This window comes from Diabrotica virgifera, chromosome 1, assembly GCF_917563875.1.
Source record: "Diabrotica virgifera virgifera chromosome 1, PGI_DIABVI_V3a".
Classification (NCBI taxonomy): Eukaryota; Metazoa; Arthropoda; class Insecta; order Coleoptera; family Chrysomelidae; genus Diabrotica; species Diabrotica virgifera.
The window spans coordinates 13562449-13579230 of NC_065443.1; the positions used below are offsets into that span (position 1 = coordinate 13562449).

Genomic DNA, 16782 nt, shown 5'->3' on the forward strand with positions numbered 1-16782 from the left:
AAACGTTTTGTTTTGTGATGTAATCTTTATTGGGGTCTTTTAAATATACCTTTTACAAAGGATCTTGTATTTTTTCATTATTTTCAATGTTCTATTTTTTTCACACCCTCCAAGAGGACAATCGGTATACCAAATGTCAAATAACTATGTAAAACGCATGCAGTAGGTAGTGTGTATTTAAACATTACCAACAGTCTTCTACGTCTAGCGAGTCATCATCAAGATAGCGACATAAAAAAATAAAAGCACAAACTCATGTTAATGTGGAGATTGATAAGAAGTGAGTTGTCTGATAAAAAGTAAGAAAGCGGCGAATACAGCGCGGCTGCGCACAGCGGAAAGCAACAATCGGCATTGCCATGAGCCATGACTCACACTGTCAGTCGCTGTTTAACTGCAGAGAGGGGAGCATCTATCACACCGCTCAGCGTGCCCAAAACACACGTGAACTGACTGACATCAAAACAATTCACCGATTCCGAGTCATCCACCACTATTACAATTTTTATTTGTTGTTTTTGTTTTGTGTTGTAAGTGTCTGTGTTGTCGTTGTGCTTATAATCCGTACGTTATCATGTGACTTTTTGTTTTTGTTGTTCCTCCAAAATAAGAGACTTCTTCACAGGAGTTTCTAAGATGTCCAGACGCAAGCAGAGCAATCCTAAACCGTTGAAAAGTAGGTGTTTTTAATGTTTTTACCGTATGTTTTGTTGCTTTTTGTCGCTTTTAATATGTAAGTTGTTATCTTTAATTATCTAAAGTGTTATATACTAGTGGAATGACCTTGGAGAACCGTGAATCCGACCATGCAACGGTCTAGCTTATTACAATAATTATTGTTGTTTCAAACAATTTTTATACCATAGCGCTCAGGTGAACACGTGCTGTAAGCAGTCAGGTGTAGGCTGTAGGCCAAAACATTCTTAGTAGGTATGTCCTAAAAACGTTATCAAAACAAGTTGCGAAAATACTATCTGTTATCCGTCTTATAAAGATTATTGTACCAATTAATATACCAATTTTGACAACCAATTTATCTTATTCGATAATAATAAAAACTGCCGAAAACATAGATATTTTTGGCATAAAAAGAATTAAAAATGAGGGTTTAATAGTCTTAAAATGTATTTGATTACATATCTACATGAAAGAAAATTAGCGCATATTTGTAACAAATGTAATTTTTACTAAGTTAAGTAAAACTGAGAAAGAATATCGTCGTCGTGGGTATGAAGTAGGTAAACTAACCCACATTTTCTCAAAAATGAATTAACTGCAGCATCGCAATCAGAAAGAAAGGTTCTATGTTGTAGTGAAGAGAGCTAAGTAAATACGTTGTTTCATTTAAAATGGAACATTTTTAAAACATGGAACCTTTCTTTCTGATTGCGATGCTGCAGAACTCATTTTTGAGAAAATGTGGCTCTTCACATCCACGACAACGATATAATATACTTTTTATGTCAATGTTTATGGGTTTTTGACTATTTTGAGAACCAAAACAATCCAATATTCTTTTTCGGGTACCTTATCCGTTTCAAAGTTTGGATAAAATAAAAGTTATTTGAATTTTTAAATAATTTACGCGAAAAATTAGATTGGATCTGTCGTCGGTTAGGCAGCGGTACCTTCTTTCCATAATCTTAAAAAAGTTTAAAGCTTCTTCTTCTTTAAGAAGTGTCGTCTGCCAATCGGATGTTGGATATCATCATCTCTACTCATTGCAGCATCGCAGCGATATATAGAGTCTATCTACCGCTGCCCTGAAGAGTTCTGTAGAACTGCATTTAAAGCAGTTCCTTAAATTTTTCAACCATAAGACTCTCCTTCTTCCCATACTCCTTCCTCCTCTTATATTTCCCTGTATTATCAATCTTAGCATTTCACATTGACGTCCTCTCATTTCGTGTCCCAGATATTGTAAATTGTAACTGTTATTTTTATTGTGTTTACCTATTATTTCGTATTCTTTGCCCATTTCTCGCAATACTCCCGTGTTCGTTTTCTTCTGTGTTTATGCTATTCTAAGAATCCTTCTGTAACATCATCTTTGAAATGACTATAGCTTATTTATGTGCTCTTGCTTCAGTGTCCAGCTTTCAAATCCATATTGTAGTAGTAGTATCGAAAACACCTACCTAATATTTCAGAGCTCTTGGTCTCAGTTCTAATCTAAGATCTTTATTGCTGAGAACTGTTTTCCTTTTTACAAACGCACTTCTTACTATTTTCGTAAACCCAACTCTAAACAAGCATTACATTCTGCTGTCAAAACCGCACATTTTTCTTATCATGCATCGACTCATTCATCTCTTTTAGTATTATGTCTTGTGTCCAAAAGGCTGGAACCATTGGGATCTTTGCAGAGAGTTTGATTGTATGAATTACAAAATTCCTGAATGAAAATATCCTAAAAGTCATTCTAAAAAACACGCGAGACTCCAAGCAATGAGGTACTTGGCGTCGGTCGAATGAGATGTTCCTCAAGGTATCCTTCTTATTTATTCTAGAAACTAATTTTGTAGTAATTTATTCCGTACCAACTTTGACAAATATTTACAAAAACATTCCTTAGAACGAAGAAACTGTTGACAGAAAGAAATAGTGACGTTTTTGGACCTGGAACTCGATGAAAACCAATCTCGAAGAATTCAATACCAAAACCTTTCCTTTAAATTTATCTAACATTTATGACAACCAGCCATCTACGGTGTCTATTAGCATGGTCCAGGAGTTGGCAATCCGCATGACTATCGGCTATCGTTACTTTGCTTGCAGCTATTCGGAATATTCCAGTTATAGATGTATTGAACCACTTTCTCAGGTTTTGAAGCCAATATTATTTACCCTGGTCCTCTCTTTCCAAATACCTTGCGCTGAAAAATGAGTTGCAACAAGCCATACCTCTGGTTATTTCTCATGGTCTGTTCTCATTTCGCTTTGCTACTTCCTCCACAAAAAATTATCCCAAATCTTATAAGATAAGTGAGTGGAAGTTTGCAAAGTAAATAACTCGTTTTGATGTGACAACTAAATATGATGATATTACTCTAAGAGAGCCATTATATAAAAATATAAATAAAAGATACCAAGAGATGATACCTACCGAAGCAGAGGTCGTCCACCAACAAGTTGGACTCAGTAGCGTACTGATAGATCCGCGGGCCCTGGTTCCAATTGGGATGCGGCCCCCCTCCCCAATAAAAACACACATTGTATATCAAAAGTTTTTAATAAACATTAAATATAAATCATCATACACTAAGCAGCAAAATTAACGTACCACCTTAAAAGGGGGACATTTTTGGTGTCTCGTATTTCCTAACCTTGTTGTCCGATTTAAGTGATTTTTTGATATGTTATAGCGTTATTCTTTAGCAACATCGCTCTAATAATATTGCTGCTAGACAGGTAAATCGTCATTGTATACCTGGTGTACCAATCAAAATGGTGTTTTTTTCTCAAAGTTCGCAACACCCTGTGGAGAATTCTAGCATTTGTAAAATAATAAAATTAAAACCCAACTATATAGACCTGGATCCCGCGCACAAAAAAAAATTGATTAATTACAAGCTGAAAATTTGTTAATAGCTTAACGGTGTCTAGTCGGACAAATTTTGATGTACGGTAACACTGGAACAGGGGAAGTTTTAATTGAGGAACAATTTAAAAATTTGGAACGTCAGATTACGAAAACGTTCCATGTATTTTGTCGGACAGAAAATCCAATTGATTTGTTAATACCCTTTCATTAAACTCTCATGCAAAACTCAGACTGCTATTACTAACCAACATGATTCCTGTCATTTGACATGTTCTTCATGTTCCACTCATTAAAATGCCCAGTTGGTGATAAACACCAGTCTGATTTTTGCATGAGAGTTTAATGAAATGGTAACAAATCAATTGGAAGTTCTGTCCGACAAAATACATGGAACGTTTTCGCAGTCTGACAAAAAGCTAAATGCTAAATGCTGAAGAACGAGGGTGCTATAAATACGAACAAAAGGAGCATCGAACGTTGTTATTGTCTTGAGGCTATTTTTAGAATACTCCATATAAAACTTGCATTGAATATGTCAATTTTTATAACTTTGTAGTTTACAATATTCATGGATCGTGCTGATATAAACACAAGTGTTTGGGTTAGTAGGCACAGGTTGTTATTCTTTACAACTGTCGAAACCAGGGCTTCGGTAGCAGGTAAAACGAGTATAGAACCTTGTTTATTAATAAATTTTGTTTTCAAATTTTTTGATAAATCGGTATTCTTCGTTTTTATTTATAAGTACCTACACAAAAATAAAAATTTATTAAGCTGTTAAATTTCCTAGTTTGTACTTGTGTAGTTCAACATGTTCTCATCAAATTAGAAAAAAAAGATATAAAAAGCGTGTTTGAGCGGCGCCCTGGCACTGGTTCCGCGGAACCATGCTCAGTACGCCACTGGTTGGACTCATGATCTAAAACGTTGCTATAGGAATTGAATACAAGAGGCACAAAATCGTAACAGATGGAGAATTATGAGGGAGATCTATGTCCAGCAGTGGACAAGCGAATATTGCGCGACAAACTGATGTTAGCTTAGCGCACAATTTACCATCCTTTATTTCGATGTCGATATAGCTATATACCCAGAAATTTGTTGTTATTAATTAAAATACTTACTCCTCCTGTAACTGAACATTTTTTGGTATGGTACTGTTGTTCATTTTAGTTTTGAAAGTCTTATACATAATTGGTTTTCTCCCGATTTACTTTCAGCCTGTTCATATTGAACCACATCTGAGGCTCCTCCAAAGTATCGTTTGCAATATCTAGAAGGTTGCACAAAGACGATCCTAAGATATATTTGTTTCATCAGTAAAGTTTGCCAGATGACTACTGTCCCTATTTTTTATAATGTTCACAACTAGATCTATGATGATACTGCCCTGTGGTATGCCTACAATAAGAAGCCCTCCTCGGAGAAGTACTTAACATCCTGTTGTAGAAACTCCTTGATAAAGAAATCTACACAGAAAACTGTTGGCGAAACGCAAGTGTTTTGCCAATAATGGCATCAAAAGTAAAATCCTGAAAGTTAGTGTTTGTTAGACCATGAACTTATTAAAACCTCTCCTTTGCAATAACGTCAACACCTTAAAAAACATCAAAATTGGTTATTTAACCCATCACTATCACTTCCTGTGTATGTTTTTTACACTAGTTCTTACACAAAAGCAATACACCCCCGTATATCAAGATAATAAACACTTCCTCTATGAAAATATGAATCTATTGCCCCTCATCTGGACTTTAAGCAGTTGATGAAAAGGGGCGTAATTTGAATTAAAACTCTACAAGAGGGTGGTGTCATAATTTATATGTTGCTACCTGTTATAATATACGAGCAGTTAACGATGAAGTAATTATGTCGTGGCTAATGCAAATAATTCTAAAATGCTAAACGGTTCGAATTATCATGCAAATAATCCCAACTCTTTAGCGGTTATACGAGTAGAGAGATAATTAACTTCACCCGTGTTGAGCTGGCCCCCCCCACTTGCAAAAATTAAAAAACAAATAGCCCTGATTTATGAGCTATTTATGAGCTCTCATATTCCGCAAACTAAAAATTTTGAGCTCGTTCCACTGAGCAGGAATTTAATACCCTAGTGGGGGGGGCTGAGTCAGCCCCCCCCCACTACTTAAAAATAGGAATATTGAATCGGTTTTTGTGGCAGAATTACGAGCTATTTATGAGCTCTTGAAATTATATAGTTTCGATTTTTGAGCTCATCCCCTTCACCCCCAAACAACCCTTTAATTGATTTAACTTAAGAGAAAGATGCTGAGAAAACTTAAAATATATCGTATTGCGGATATAATTCATATAGCTTATATACTCTAAGAATAAACTATTAAATCAAGAGCATTTCGATTATTGAGCTACAACCCCTTCGCAAGAAAACCACCCTATCTTCCCGGCTTAAGAGAAAGTTGTACTTAAAATGCATTAAACTAATTATTTGGCGACTACATATCATTTAATAATTTATAAGCTTCCAAATTACGCGCATTTAGATCAGTAGATTGCAATTTATTTTGTATAGTGCAGTCACTGAAGGTAAAAATCAACGATTACCTTCAATTTCGGTGAACCTTCATCGATTTACACGAAAATTGGTCAGTAGTTAGAGGATACGTCAAGAAACAAAGGTGACATGGTACCACCTTGCGCCTTTACCCTGAGGGTGGATACCGCCCCTTCTCGGGGGTGAAAATTATTTTATAAAAAATAAATGCACAAATCAATAAAAGAACAAATTAAAAGCAAAATTTATTATATAAAGTTAATAAAATAAGTCAATACTTTTTAAGTTATTAAAGATCAAAGATTTTAATTATTTGTGAAAAAAATGCATGTTTTGAAAAGGTTTTTTGTAAATCACTGAAAAACGTTTTTACAAAAAAGGTAATAGTAGTTTAATTCGTATAGCTTATATTCTAAGAATAAACTCTTAAATCACGTGTCTTTCGATTATAGAGCTACAACCCCTTCGCAAGAAAACGACCCCATATTCCCGGCTTAAGAGAGAGTTGTTCTTAAAATAATTTAAATTAATTATTTGGCGACTACATATCGTTTAATAATTTATGAGCTTGCAAAATGTACGCATCTCAATTATTGAATTGCCATTTTCTTTCTATAGTGCAGTCACTGAAGGTAAAAATCAACTAGTACCTTCGATTTCGGTAAATCTCCATTTATTTTCACGAATTGGCAATAACAACTTGGGGTTTTAGCCTGGGGTATATGTCACCCCTTCTCGGGAGTGAAAATTACTTTATTAAAAATAACCCCACAAATCGAGAGAGGGCCAAAGTGTAAGCAAAATTTGTTATATAATGTGATTAAAATAAATCAAGACTTTTTGAGTTATTAAAGATCAAATATTTTAATTTTTGGAAAGAAAATGCATGCTTTAGAGCGATTTTTCATAAATGACTCAAAAACTGTAAGTTTTTACAAAAAAGTTTTCATCACTAAAATTGAAGCAAAAAAAAAATATAATAAATTGCTTACTTGAAAAACCCTTTAATGTTAATTTAAAGTAAGTTATTGGTAATTAAATGTATATTTTTTCCGCGACTGTTAAAATCTAAGGGTTCAAGCTTAAATAACGGGAAAAAGATGCATTTTATAACACTTAGGTACTAAATACTTGTCAAAGTACTTAGAAATACCTATGAAAAATAAGATGCAGAAAAAGTTGATAGTATCAAAATCCGCTCACCAATTTTCGTGAAAATGAATGGAGATTTACCGAAATCGAAGGTACTAGTTGATTTTTACCTTCAGTGACTGCACTATAGAAAGAAAATGGCAATTCAATAATTGAGATGCGTATATTTTGCAAGCTCATAAATTATTAAACGATATGTAGTCGCCAAATAATTAATTTAAATTATTTTAAGAACAACTCTCTCGTTAAGCCGGGAATATGGGGTCGTTTTCTTGCGAAGGGGTTGTAGCTCTATAATCGAAAGACGCGTGATTTAAGAGTTTATTCTTAGAATATAAGCTATACGAATTAAACTACTATTAACTTTTTTGTAAAAACTTAAAGTTTTTCAGTGATTTACAAAAAACCTTTTCAAAACATGCATTTTTTTCACAAATAATTAAAATCTTTGATCTTTAATAACTTAAAAAGTATTGACTTATTTTATTAACTTTATATAATAAATTTTGCTTTTAATTTGTTCTTTTATTGATTTGTGCATTTATTTTTTATAAAATAATTTTCACCCCCGAGAAGGGGCGGTATCCACCCTCAGGGTAAAGGCGCAAGGTGGTACCATGTCACCTTTGTTTCTTGACGTATCCTCTAACCACTGACCAATTTTCGTGAAAATCGATGAAGGTTCACCGAAATTGAAGGTAATCGTTGATTTTTACCTTCAGTGACTGCACTATACAAAATAAATTGCAATTTACTGATCTAAATGCGCGTAATTTGGAAGCTTATAAATTATTAAATGATATGTAGTCGCCAAATAATTAGTTTAACGCATTTTAAATACAACTTTCTCTTAAGCCGGGAAGATAGGGTGGTTTTCTGGCGAAGGGGTTGTAGCTCAATAATCGAAATGCTCTTGATTTAATAGTTTATTTTTAGAGTATATAAGCTATAGGAATTATATTCGCAATACGATATATTTTAAGTTTTCTCAGCATCTTTCTCTTAAGTTAAATCAATTAAAGGGTTGTTTGGGGGTGAAGGGGATGAGCTCAAAAATCGAAACTATATAATTTCAAGAGCTCATAAATAGCTCGTAATTCTGCCGCAAAAACCGATTCAATATTCCTATTTTTAAGTAGTGGGGGGGGCTGACTCAGCCCCCCCCACTAGGGTATTAAATTCCTGCTCAGTGGAACGAGCTCAAAATTTTTAGTTTGCGGAATATGAGAGCTCATAAATAGCTCATAAATCAGGGCTATTTGTTTTTTAATTTTTGCAAGTGGGGGGGGCCAGCTCAACACGGGTATTAACTTCCACCGTAATGTAATATACTAATTTCGCGATAAGATTGTTAAAGGAACCACGAATTACTTTTTTTGGAAGGAAAATTAACTTAAAAGAAGGAGCTTCTCTAATGCCTGGTTGCACCAACAGATCTCTACTTATAGATAGGGCCTCCTTGAGTATCACTTACGTTGCACCATAATTTTCGATTCTTACCTTATTATCAATCACATCTATTACTACATTATGATATTTTTATTATAATATATTATAATTATATTATATTAATTCTTAGGTTATTCTCGTCTTAAGCTTAAGATCTGTTGGTGCAACCGGGCATAATACATATAATAATAAGGATAAAAAAAATGGAAAAATGAACACTCAGAACCAAATTAAAGTAGGACTACCACAGGGAAGTATCCTGGAACTGATTTGGGATGTCCTCAATATAACAATATTATATTGAGGACATCCCAAATCAGTTAGAGATAGAAGAAGAAATTATCTTCTTCCTCTTTATATGCAATTCTGCTTGTTCAATGGCAAATTCATATTTCTATATGGAAGGTGTCTCTTCTAAATGTGCCTATCGTCTAGAATGTTGCGACCACAACAATGATCCATCTTATTCTTCATTCACAGCAGCTCGAAATAGCTCAGTTGAAATTGGATCAGTTCACTTCCTAAGATTGGCCAGCCCAGTCCCGGATTAAGAATCTTGAGGCCCCTAGGCAACCCAAGCTATGAAGCCCCTTAAGAAACCTCCTCCTTCGCCCTTCAAAAACCTCGGATAAACCTTCCATCTCCTTAAAATATCTGAGAATTCCAAATTTTCGAGCAAATCATTATCAAATCTCTATAGCCATAACTGAAAGAAAACACGCTAGTCTATTTTGTGCCATTGTCGAACGATGACAGTTTTTATTAATTTTCATTTTAAAAAATTACCATTCGCCTGTTGCATTTATAATCATTAGCGTAGGATAAATCTTAAAAGCTACTGACACATTTGCAAACGTCGATTTGAGTTTGTTCTCATAAATAACCCAAAATGACTGTAAAGCAGGAATAAATTGTTTTCTCTGCAAGTCTTAAAGCTGGACTACTCGTATAAAATATTTGAACTGCACTAGTTCATCTTCAAATTCAGGTTAAATATTATCAGGATAGTTTTCATATAGTTTTGAAGCATAACCCTTTATTTCGAGTACCACCCAGTTTTCAAAAACACACAAAAACGTCAAATATTGAGTTCACTGACTTGTACGCTGTCAACCGACGACAGAGCTCTGTAATTAGCTTATTTAAAATTGGTACATACGTTTTAACTCCAACAACTCCATCAACAATTTTTTCCACCCTTTTTCTAGAAAAACTTCATTGAAACTAGCATCATAAAAATGTAGTTTTCTTACTCGCTTACGTTTACTCTCGTCGGAATACTCAAAGTATTTGTTATAGACCCCAGGCTTTCTGCTCGTCATCATCATCATCATCATTTGGCTCTACAACTCTATGTGAGTCTTGGCCGCGTTTACTATTTCCCTCCATTGTTGTCGGTCCTGAGCAGCTATTTTCCATTGCTGTACTCCCATTTTGCGTAGATCGCTGGCTACTGCGTCCTTCCATCTCTTTCTTGGGCGACCAACTGACCTTTTTCCATCGGGCCTTTCCCAGAATGTGGCGTTTAGAAGTCTTTCGTCACTTGATCTTAGTACGTGACCCGCCCATCGTATTCTGTTTGATTTAATGTAGCGTACTATGTTTTCATCTCCGTATATTGTCTGGAGTTCATCATTGTGTCTTCTTCTCCATTCTCCTGTTGTCTCTTCTCTGCAAGGCCCATAGATAGTCCGCAGTATCTTTCTTTCTGCTCGTAGTAAGCAAAATTATCTCTTTGGGATTTTAATAACTAAAATCCGGATTTAGAAGCTGAACTGCAGTTTGAAGTTCCATCTCTCCTCTCTGTAATGATTTACTGACAGCATTGATGTGTTTTAAAATTGTCGCCCATGAACTGTTTCAGCTTTCTGATTAGTGTCTTCAGCAAGCGTATGAAAAGCAGATTTGAAGGCGCTGTAACCTTTAGACAAAGCTCTAGTTGCATCATTCCTTGCACTTCATCTATTGCTTCTTGTTCTTTTAAGGACTAGATCGTGACGAGTGGGATCGCTTAGTGGAGTTTCATTTAAGCATTTGATCATAACTTCCCAACGGTGGGTAGAGGCTAAAAAAAAGTTGTACACGGACTGAAAAAGACCAAAATACGATATTGCTTCAACTAAACTTTCAGCAGCACTTACTCAAACTAAATTAAGCGAGTTTGCTGTACAAATAATGTAAATTGCAAGTTTGTTAATCGTAGACAAATGAGCCTGGAGACCATTGTATTTGCCTGACATGTTTGCTGCATTGTCGTATGATTCGTCCCTCATGTCGTTTACATCAATGCCACAGACCTTTAAAAAGGTTAAAACAGCAGAAGAACGGTCATTATTTGCCAAAGAACAAAACCAAACTAAGAAGAAATAAGAGGCCAAATGATAAATTCTGTGGGAAACTAGAGCGAAAGGCAAGGATAGTGGAGGAGAGGGTACAGAAATCCACCATCACTTTTATGGTATTGCGCGATATTTGAATTTTTTGACAAAATATGATTTACAGTTTTAAGTTAACTCTTATTATTATTTTTTTGTTTTGGGCCCTGCGAGGCCCCCTTTGGGGCTGAGGCCCCTAGGCAACTGCCTACTTTGCCTAATAGTTAATCCGACACTGGGCCAGCCGGGATATACGTCTACGTCCAGGGCCTCTCTTGCTCTTAGTCTTGCCTTGTAGATTCAACTGTAGAAGTCGGTATTCATTATTACGCATAATGTGACCGAAATAAGCCAATTTTCTGTTCTTTACGGTGTTAATAATTTCTTTGTCTTCAAAGGTTCTCACTCAATCTTTTGCGTGGTGGTCCGATACTTCTTCTGCCGATTGGTGATTTATCTCTTGCTATTTTGAACACACGCCTCTACTTCGTTCTCTTACGCAGTTATTCCATTCTTTTTTTTATTTAGTGTCCATTCGGTTATACACTTTTTATTTTATTACTCTCATCTCTGTCGTTTCTTGTAGTCTTTGTATTGTGGCTGTTCTGGTCTTGTTTCTGAGGCATATGGCATGTTGGTCTTACACTGGCTTTATAAATTCTTTACTTTATTCAATCATTGATTCAATACCTCTATCATTTCTCCTCTTGATCTTGCGATTATGTCAACATCATCTATAAATGCTGTTATTTGCACACTTTTATTAATTATTGCTCCTTGAGGATTGGCTGTGTCTCTCTTATTATTTTTTCGAGCATGATGTTGAACAAGATGCATGATAATATGAATAGTTGAATAATTTCCCACCAGGTGTTGATCACTTCCAAAAGTTCTTACATTTTTATATGATCAATTCCATATAAGTTTGTTCTTAATTCGTGCTCAAATCCATTTCGTAAGCCTATGTTTTTCTTCATGTAAATAATGTAAATCATTTGAATTTAACTAATAAACTTTTCCAATTGCATGGTACTTATGTACATATGTTGAACATACGTTGTTTAAAGTACTCCAAAGTAAGTATTATGTTGTGCTTTTAACTACTTTTTTGTATATATTTTTTATTTACAATAGAAGATTAAACAAAACAAAATTATTATAGTTGGAATTATACAAAAGACAGTCAGTCATTAGAGAGTAGTATATACCGACACAAAAAGACTAATGGTCTGTTGTTAGACTAACAGTAAAAAGTACCTCTGATATGGGTCAAATTCTGATGAGAATATCTGATTAAGAATAGAGATAAGAACGATACTGCTTAATAAGCTACACAAAACATTATTAATGAATTAAGTTTATATTTTGAAGATTATCTTTAGAATAATTAAACAATTATAATAAATTAAAGTTCCCCGTAACTACGAATCTCATGTCTAGGAAGACGTCAAAATCTTAATTCTTAATGAATGGGTGGTAGAATATACACAAATATACAAGCATATACAGAGAAAAATAGTTCAATAAATACATGGTTACGAAAATTATTTAGTCATTTACAAATTAAATCAAAACCTTCAAAACAAATTTACTTCTTCTTTCTCGCGAATGTTCTTGAGTCAGGGCTTCTGTTTTCTTCTAATTCGTCTGCAACTCTCGATTTTGTTAGTCTGCATCGCTGTTCAGGGTATTCGGAGCATTTTCTTATGCAACCATATCTCAAACTCCTCTATAGGAGATCGATCCTCAGCCTTCAGAGTCCCGGTCTCGGTGCTATCTAAAGGTCGATTCTCACTATACCTCCCTTTTACTTTCCATATCCGTGGCATTCCGTTTCCATAAAATATTATTAAATACAAATCATAGAGTATATGCCCACTTTCCGTTCCGTTTAATACCTACCATTCCCGAAGCCTTGCGTTCAATATCGGCCAAGTATTTTTCGGCGACGCATCGGGTACCCTATGTGGATAGTATGAAATTGCTATTATCTTGCGGTTCAGTCACGTATTTTTTTTTTCTGCGACAAGGTGTGACTTGTCGGGTAGGGTATGGATAGGGGGAATATTGTTTACACAGCGGTGCAGTCGAAGTTGTTAAGATAAATAATATGAACGACAAAAAATTTATAGAACTTGTCTGGCAAGCCTTTATAATTTTGAAAATAAACTAACTGAAAATGCGAGCATTGTCATAACGAAAACTTTGTATATTTATTTCTATTATGAAAAGTAGTTTAGAATTAACAATTATGTTTTAATGTGCAATTATATCATTCTAATTTTAATGTTATGAACTATAAAGGTAGTTTACTCTTGATCGAAATTCATATTTTTTATATACCTCGTATAAAATTAATAAAATTTTATACAAGGTGTCCCAAAAGTAGTGGAACGGTCGAATATTTTGCGAACTGAACATCGGATCGAAAAACTGAAAAATACGTATTCAATAATTTTCAAAAATCTATCCAATGACACCAAACACCAACCTCCACTACACCCCCTGGAGGTGGGGTGGGGGGTAACTTTAAAATCTTAAATGGAAACCCCTAGTTTTTCTTGCAGATTTGCATTCGTTACGTAAAAGTAAGCAACTTTTATGCAAGACATTTTTTCGAACTGTGGATAGATGGCGCTATAATTGGGAAAAACGATTTATCCTGATACCATGGGTAAATTATAGAAACGGTCTAATATCTCGAGAAATACACTTCCAAATGAGAAACCAAACAAATTTTTTTAATACTTTTCGAAAACCTATCGAATAACACTAAACATGATCCCTGGAGGTGTGGTGGGGGGTAACTTTAAAATATTAAATAGCAACCCCCACTTTTTATTACAGATTCGGATTTGTCATGAAAAACTAAGCAACATTTATTCGAAACATGTTTTCGAATTGTTGATAGATGGCGCTTTAATTGGAAAAATACGATTTATTAGCGCCATCTATCAGCATTTTTAAAAAATGTTTCGAATAAATGTTGCTTAATTTTTCATAACGAATTCGAATCTGCAATAAAAAGTGCGGGTTGCTATTTAAGATTTTAAAGTTACCCCCACCCCACCTCCAGGGGGTGGGTTGGAGGGTCATGTTTAGTGTTTATCGATAGGTTTTCGAAAAATATTAAAAACCTGTTTTTTGGTTTCTTATTTGGAAGTGTATTTCTCGAGATATTAGACCGTTTCTATAATTTACCTATGGTATCAGGATAAATCGTTTTTCCCAATTATAGCGTCATCTATCCACAGTTCGAAAAAATGTCTTGCATAAAAGTTGCTTACTTTTACGTAACGAATGCAAATCTGCAAGAAAAACTAGGGGTTTCCATTTAAGATTTTAAAGTTACCCTCCACCCCACCTCCAGGGGGTGTAGTGGGAGTTGGTGTTTGGTGTCATTGGATAGATTTTTGAAAATGATTGAACACGTATTTTTCAGTTTTTCCATCCAATGTTTAGTTCGCGAAATATTCGACCGTTCCCCTACTTTTGGGACACGGTTGCATCATAAATCTTAGAACTAGAAGAGCTTTTTATGAAGAATAACTTTTATTTGTCAAATTAAAAATAAGAGTTATAAATGAAAATGTTCTTGGTATCCATCATTTGAGAAAAATTTTCAAATATTTTTTTCCATTAGAAGGATGTACACAGACACAATACTGGCTAGTGATTTTAGTCAATAATTTTGCCAATTCGACAAAAAAATAATTTCTAAATAGTTAATAATTATTACTAAATAATTGGTAATTTTGCCAATTTCGGCAAAATTCTCAAAAAACAAAAAAATTACCTTCTACAATCACTAGCCAGTTGTGTCGAGTTTAGGGAACGACTAGGTATACTGTATACATAATATTGTATTTTAATTTTATAGCAAATGGAACAGTCCATTTATCATAAAGGGGAGGCCGTATTTATACTGGTATAAACCTTTTTAAAACTGTTAATAAATTATTGCTTTTAAAATATTTATACTCAAATTGTATTTTTGAACATCTTATTTATTTTATATAATAATTAAATTCACTATCAAATGTCATTGATGTTTTATTAATACTTAATTTAAAATTTAGTTTGACATTCACGAAGTGTCAAACTCAAATGTAAATAACCTATGCTTGGCAAATCGAGATTAAAAAAAAAGTAGCCTACTTCCTAATCAACCATTTGGGCTGACGTTTAGTGCGTCTGTAGGAGATAACCGGATTGTGACGTCACATTTTAGACTTTGAGGTCGATTATCTCGAAGACGGTTAGAGATATCGAAATGTCGTTTTCAGATTTGGATTCAGAAGGCAAAACTACATAAGAATCCATCGATACATCTGCTCTAAGTATTGCAGGAGCGGCAACGCAATAACACACAGACTTTTGCAAATTTATAAACGAAAAGTTTTCGTTGAAAATACAGTGATAATACATTTAAAGACAACATTACTTTGGCCGGCTGTTGCCAAGGAATTAAAATATTTTCTTCATCCAATATCTCCTTATTTCTCTTTATAAGCAATTCTGCTTGTTCATTGGCGGATTGATACCTCTATGGAAGGTTGTCTCTCCATCTTTGTCTTTTGCTTGATCGGCCGATAGTTCTTCTACCGATTGGTGATTTATTTCTTGCTATTTTGACCACACGCGTCTCTCTATTCTGCTATGTGGTTGTTCCATTCTTTTTTTCTATTTACTGTCCATTCGTGTATACATTGTACGTTACATTTTCTTCTAATGTCTTTACTCCTCTTTCGATCTCTCAGCATATTTCCTGTAATTCTTCTCAGTACTCTCATCTCTAGTAGTCTCGTTTTAAGTAGTCTTTGTGTTGTAGCTGTATCGGGTGTTGTTTCTGATGCAAATGTCATTGTTGGTCGCACACTGGCTTTATAAATTCTTGACTTTATTTCAGTGTTAATATGTCGGTTTCGCCATATAGTGTTATTAAGACATCCTACTAGCTTAGTTGCATTTTGTACTTGATTTCTCACTTCTTTGTCCAGGTCTCCGTAGCTTGACAGTGTAGTATCAAAGTATTTTATTTCCATTACTTGTTCAACACTGATTGGTTCTTTACTGATTACTATTGTTTTAGTTTTCATCATTTTATTTTTCTCAGAAAACTAAAACAATAGTAATCAGTAAAGAACCAATTAGATGTAAAATAGAAATTGATGGTATCAGTATTGAACAAGTAATGGCAGTAAAATACCTTGAATTACATTGTCAAGACACGGAGACCCGGACAAAGAAGTGAGAAATATAAAGAAGTATAAAGCCAGTGTAAGACCAATAATGACATATGCATCAGAAACAAAACCCGATACAGCCACAATGCAAAGACTACAGGAAACGGCAGAGATGAGAGTACTGAGAAGATTTACAGGAAATACGCTGAGAGATCGAAAGAGGAGTGAAGACATTAGAAGACAATATAACGTACAATGTATAAACGAATGACCACTAAACAGAAAAAAAGAATGGAATAATCACATAACTAGAATGGGGGAGACACATGTGGTCAAAATAGCAAGAGATAAATCACAAATCGGTAGAAGAAGTATCGGCCTACCGCGCAAAAGATGGAGTGACAACCTTCCATAGAGGTATCAATCCGCCAATGAAAAAGCAGAATTGCTAATAAAGAGGAAGAAGAAGAAGTACATCATTGTTTCCATCCAATATAATAAATTGTCTTTAGTCCACATTTGATCAGACCGGAAAAAAATACG

General features: G+C 34.5%; 1 protein-coding gene across 1 annotated transcript in view; it reads left to right on the plus strand.

Moving 5' to 3' along the window:
• The first annotated feature begins 367 nt into the window (after positions 1 to 367).
• The window catches only part of LOC114343226 (zinc finger protein ush), a 512519-nt gene continuing 496104 nt past the window's right edge, over positions 368 to 16782 (plus strand). The window contains exon 1 of the mRNA XM_028295666.2: positions 368 to 676. Within this exon, the coding sequence (XP_028151467.2) occupies positions 637 to 676 (40 nt within the window). The 5' untranslated portion in view covers positions 368 to 636. The remainder of the gene's footprint in view (positions 677 to 16782) is intronic.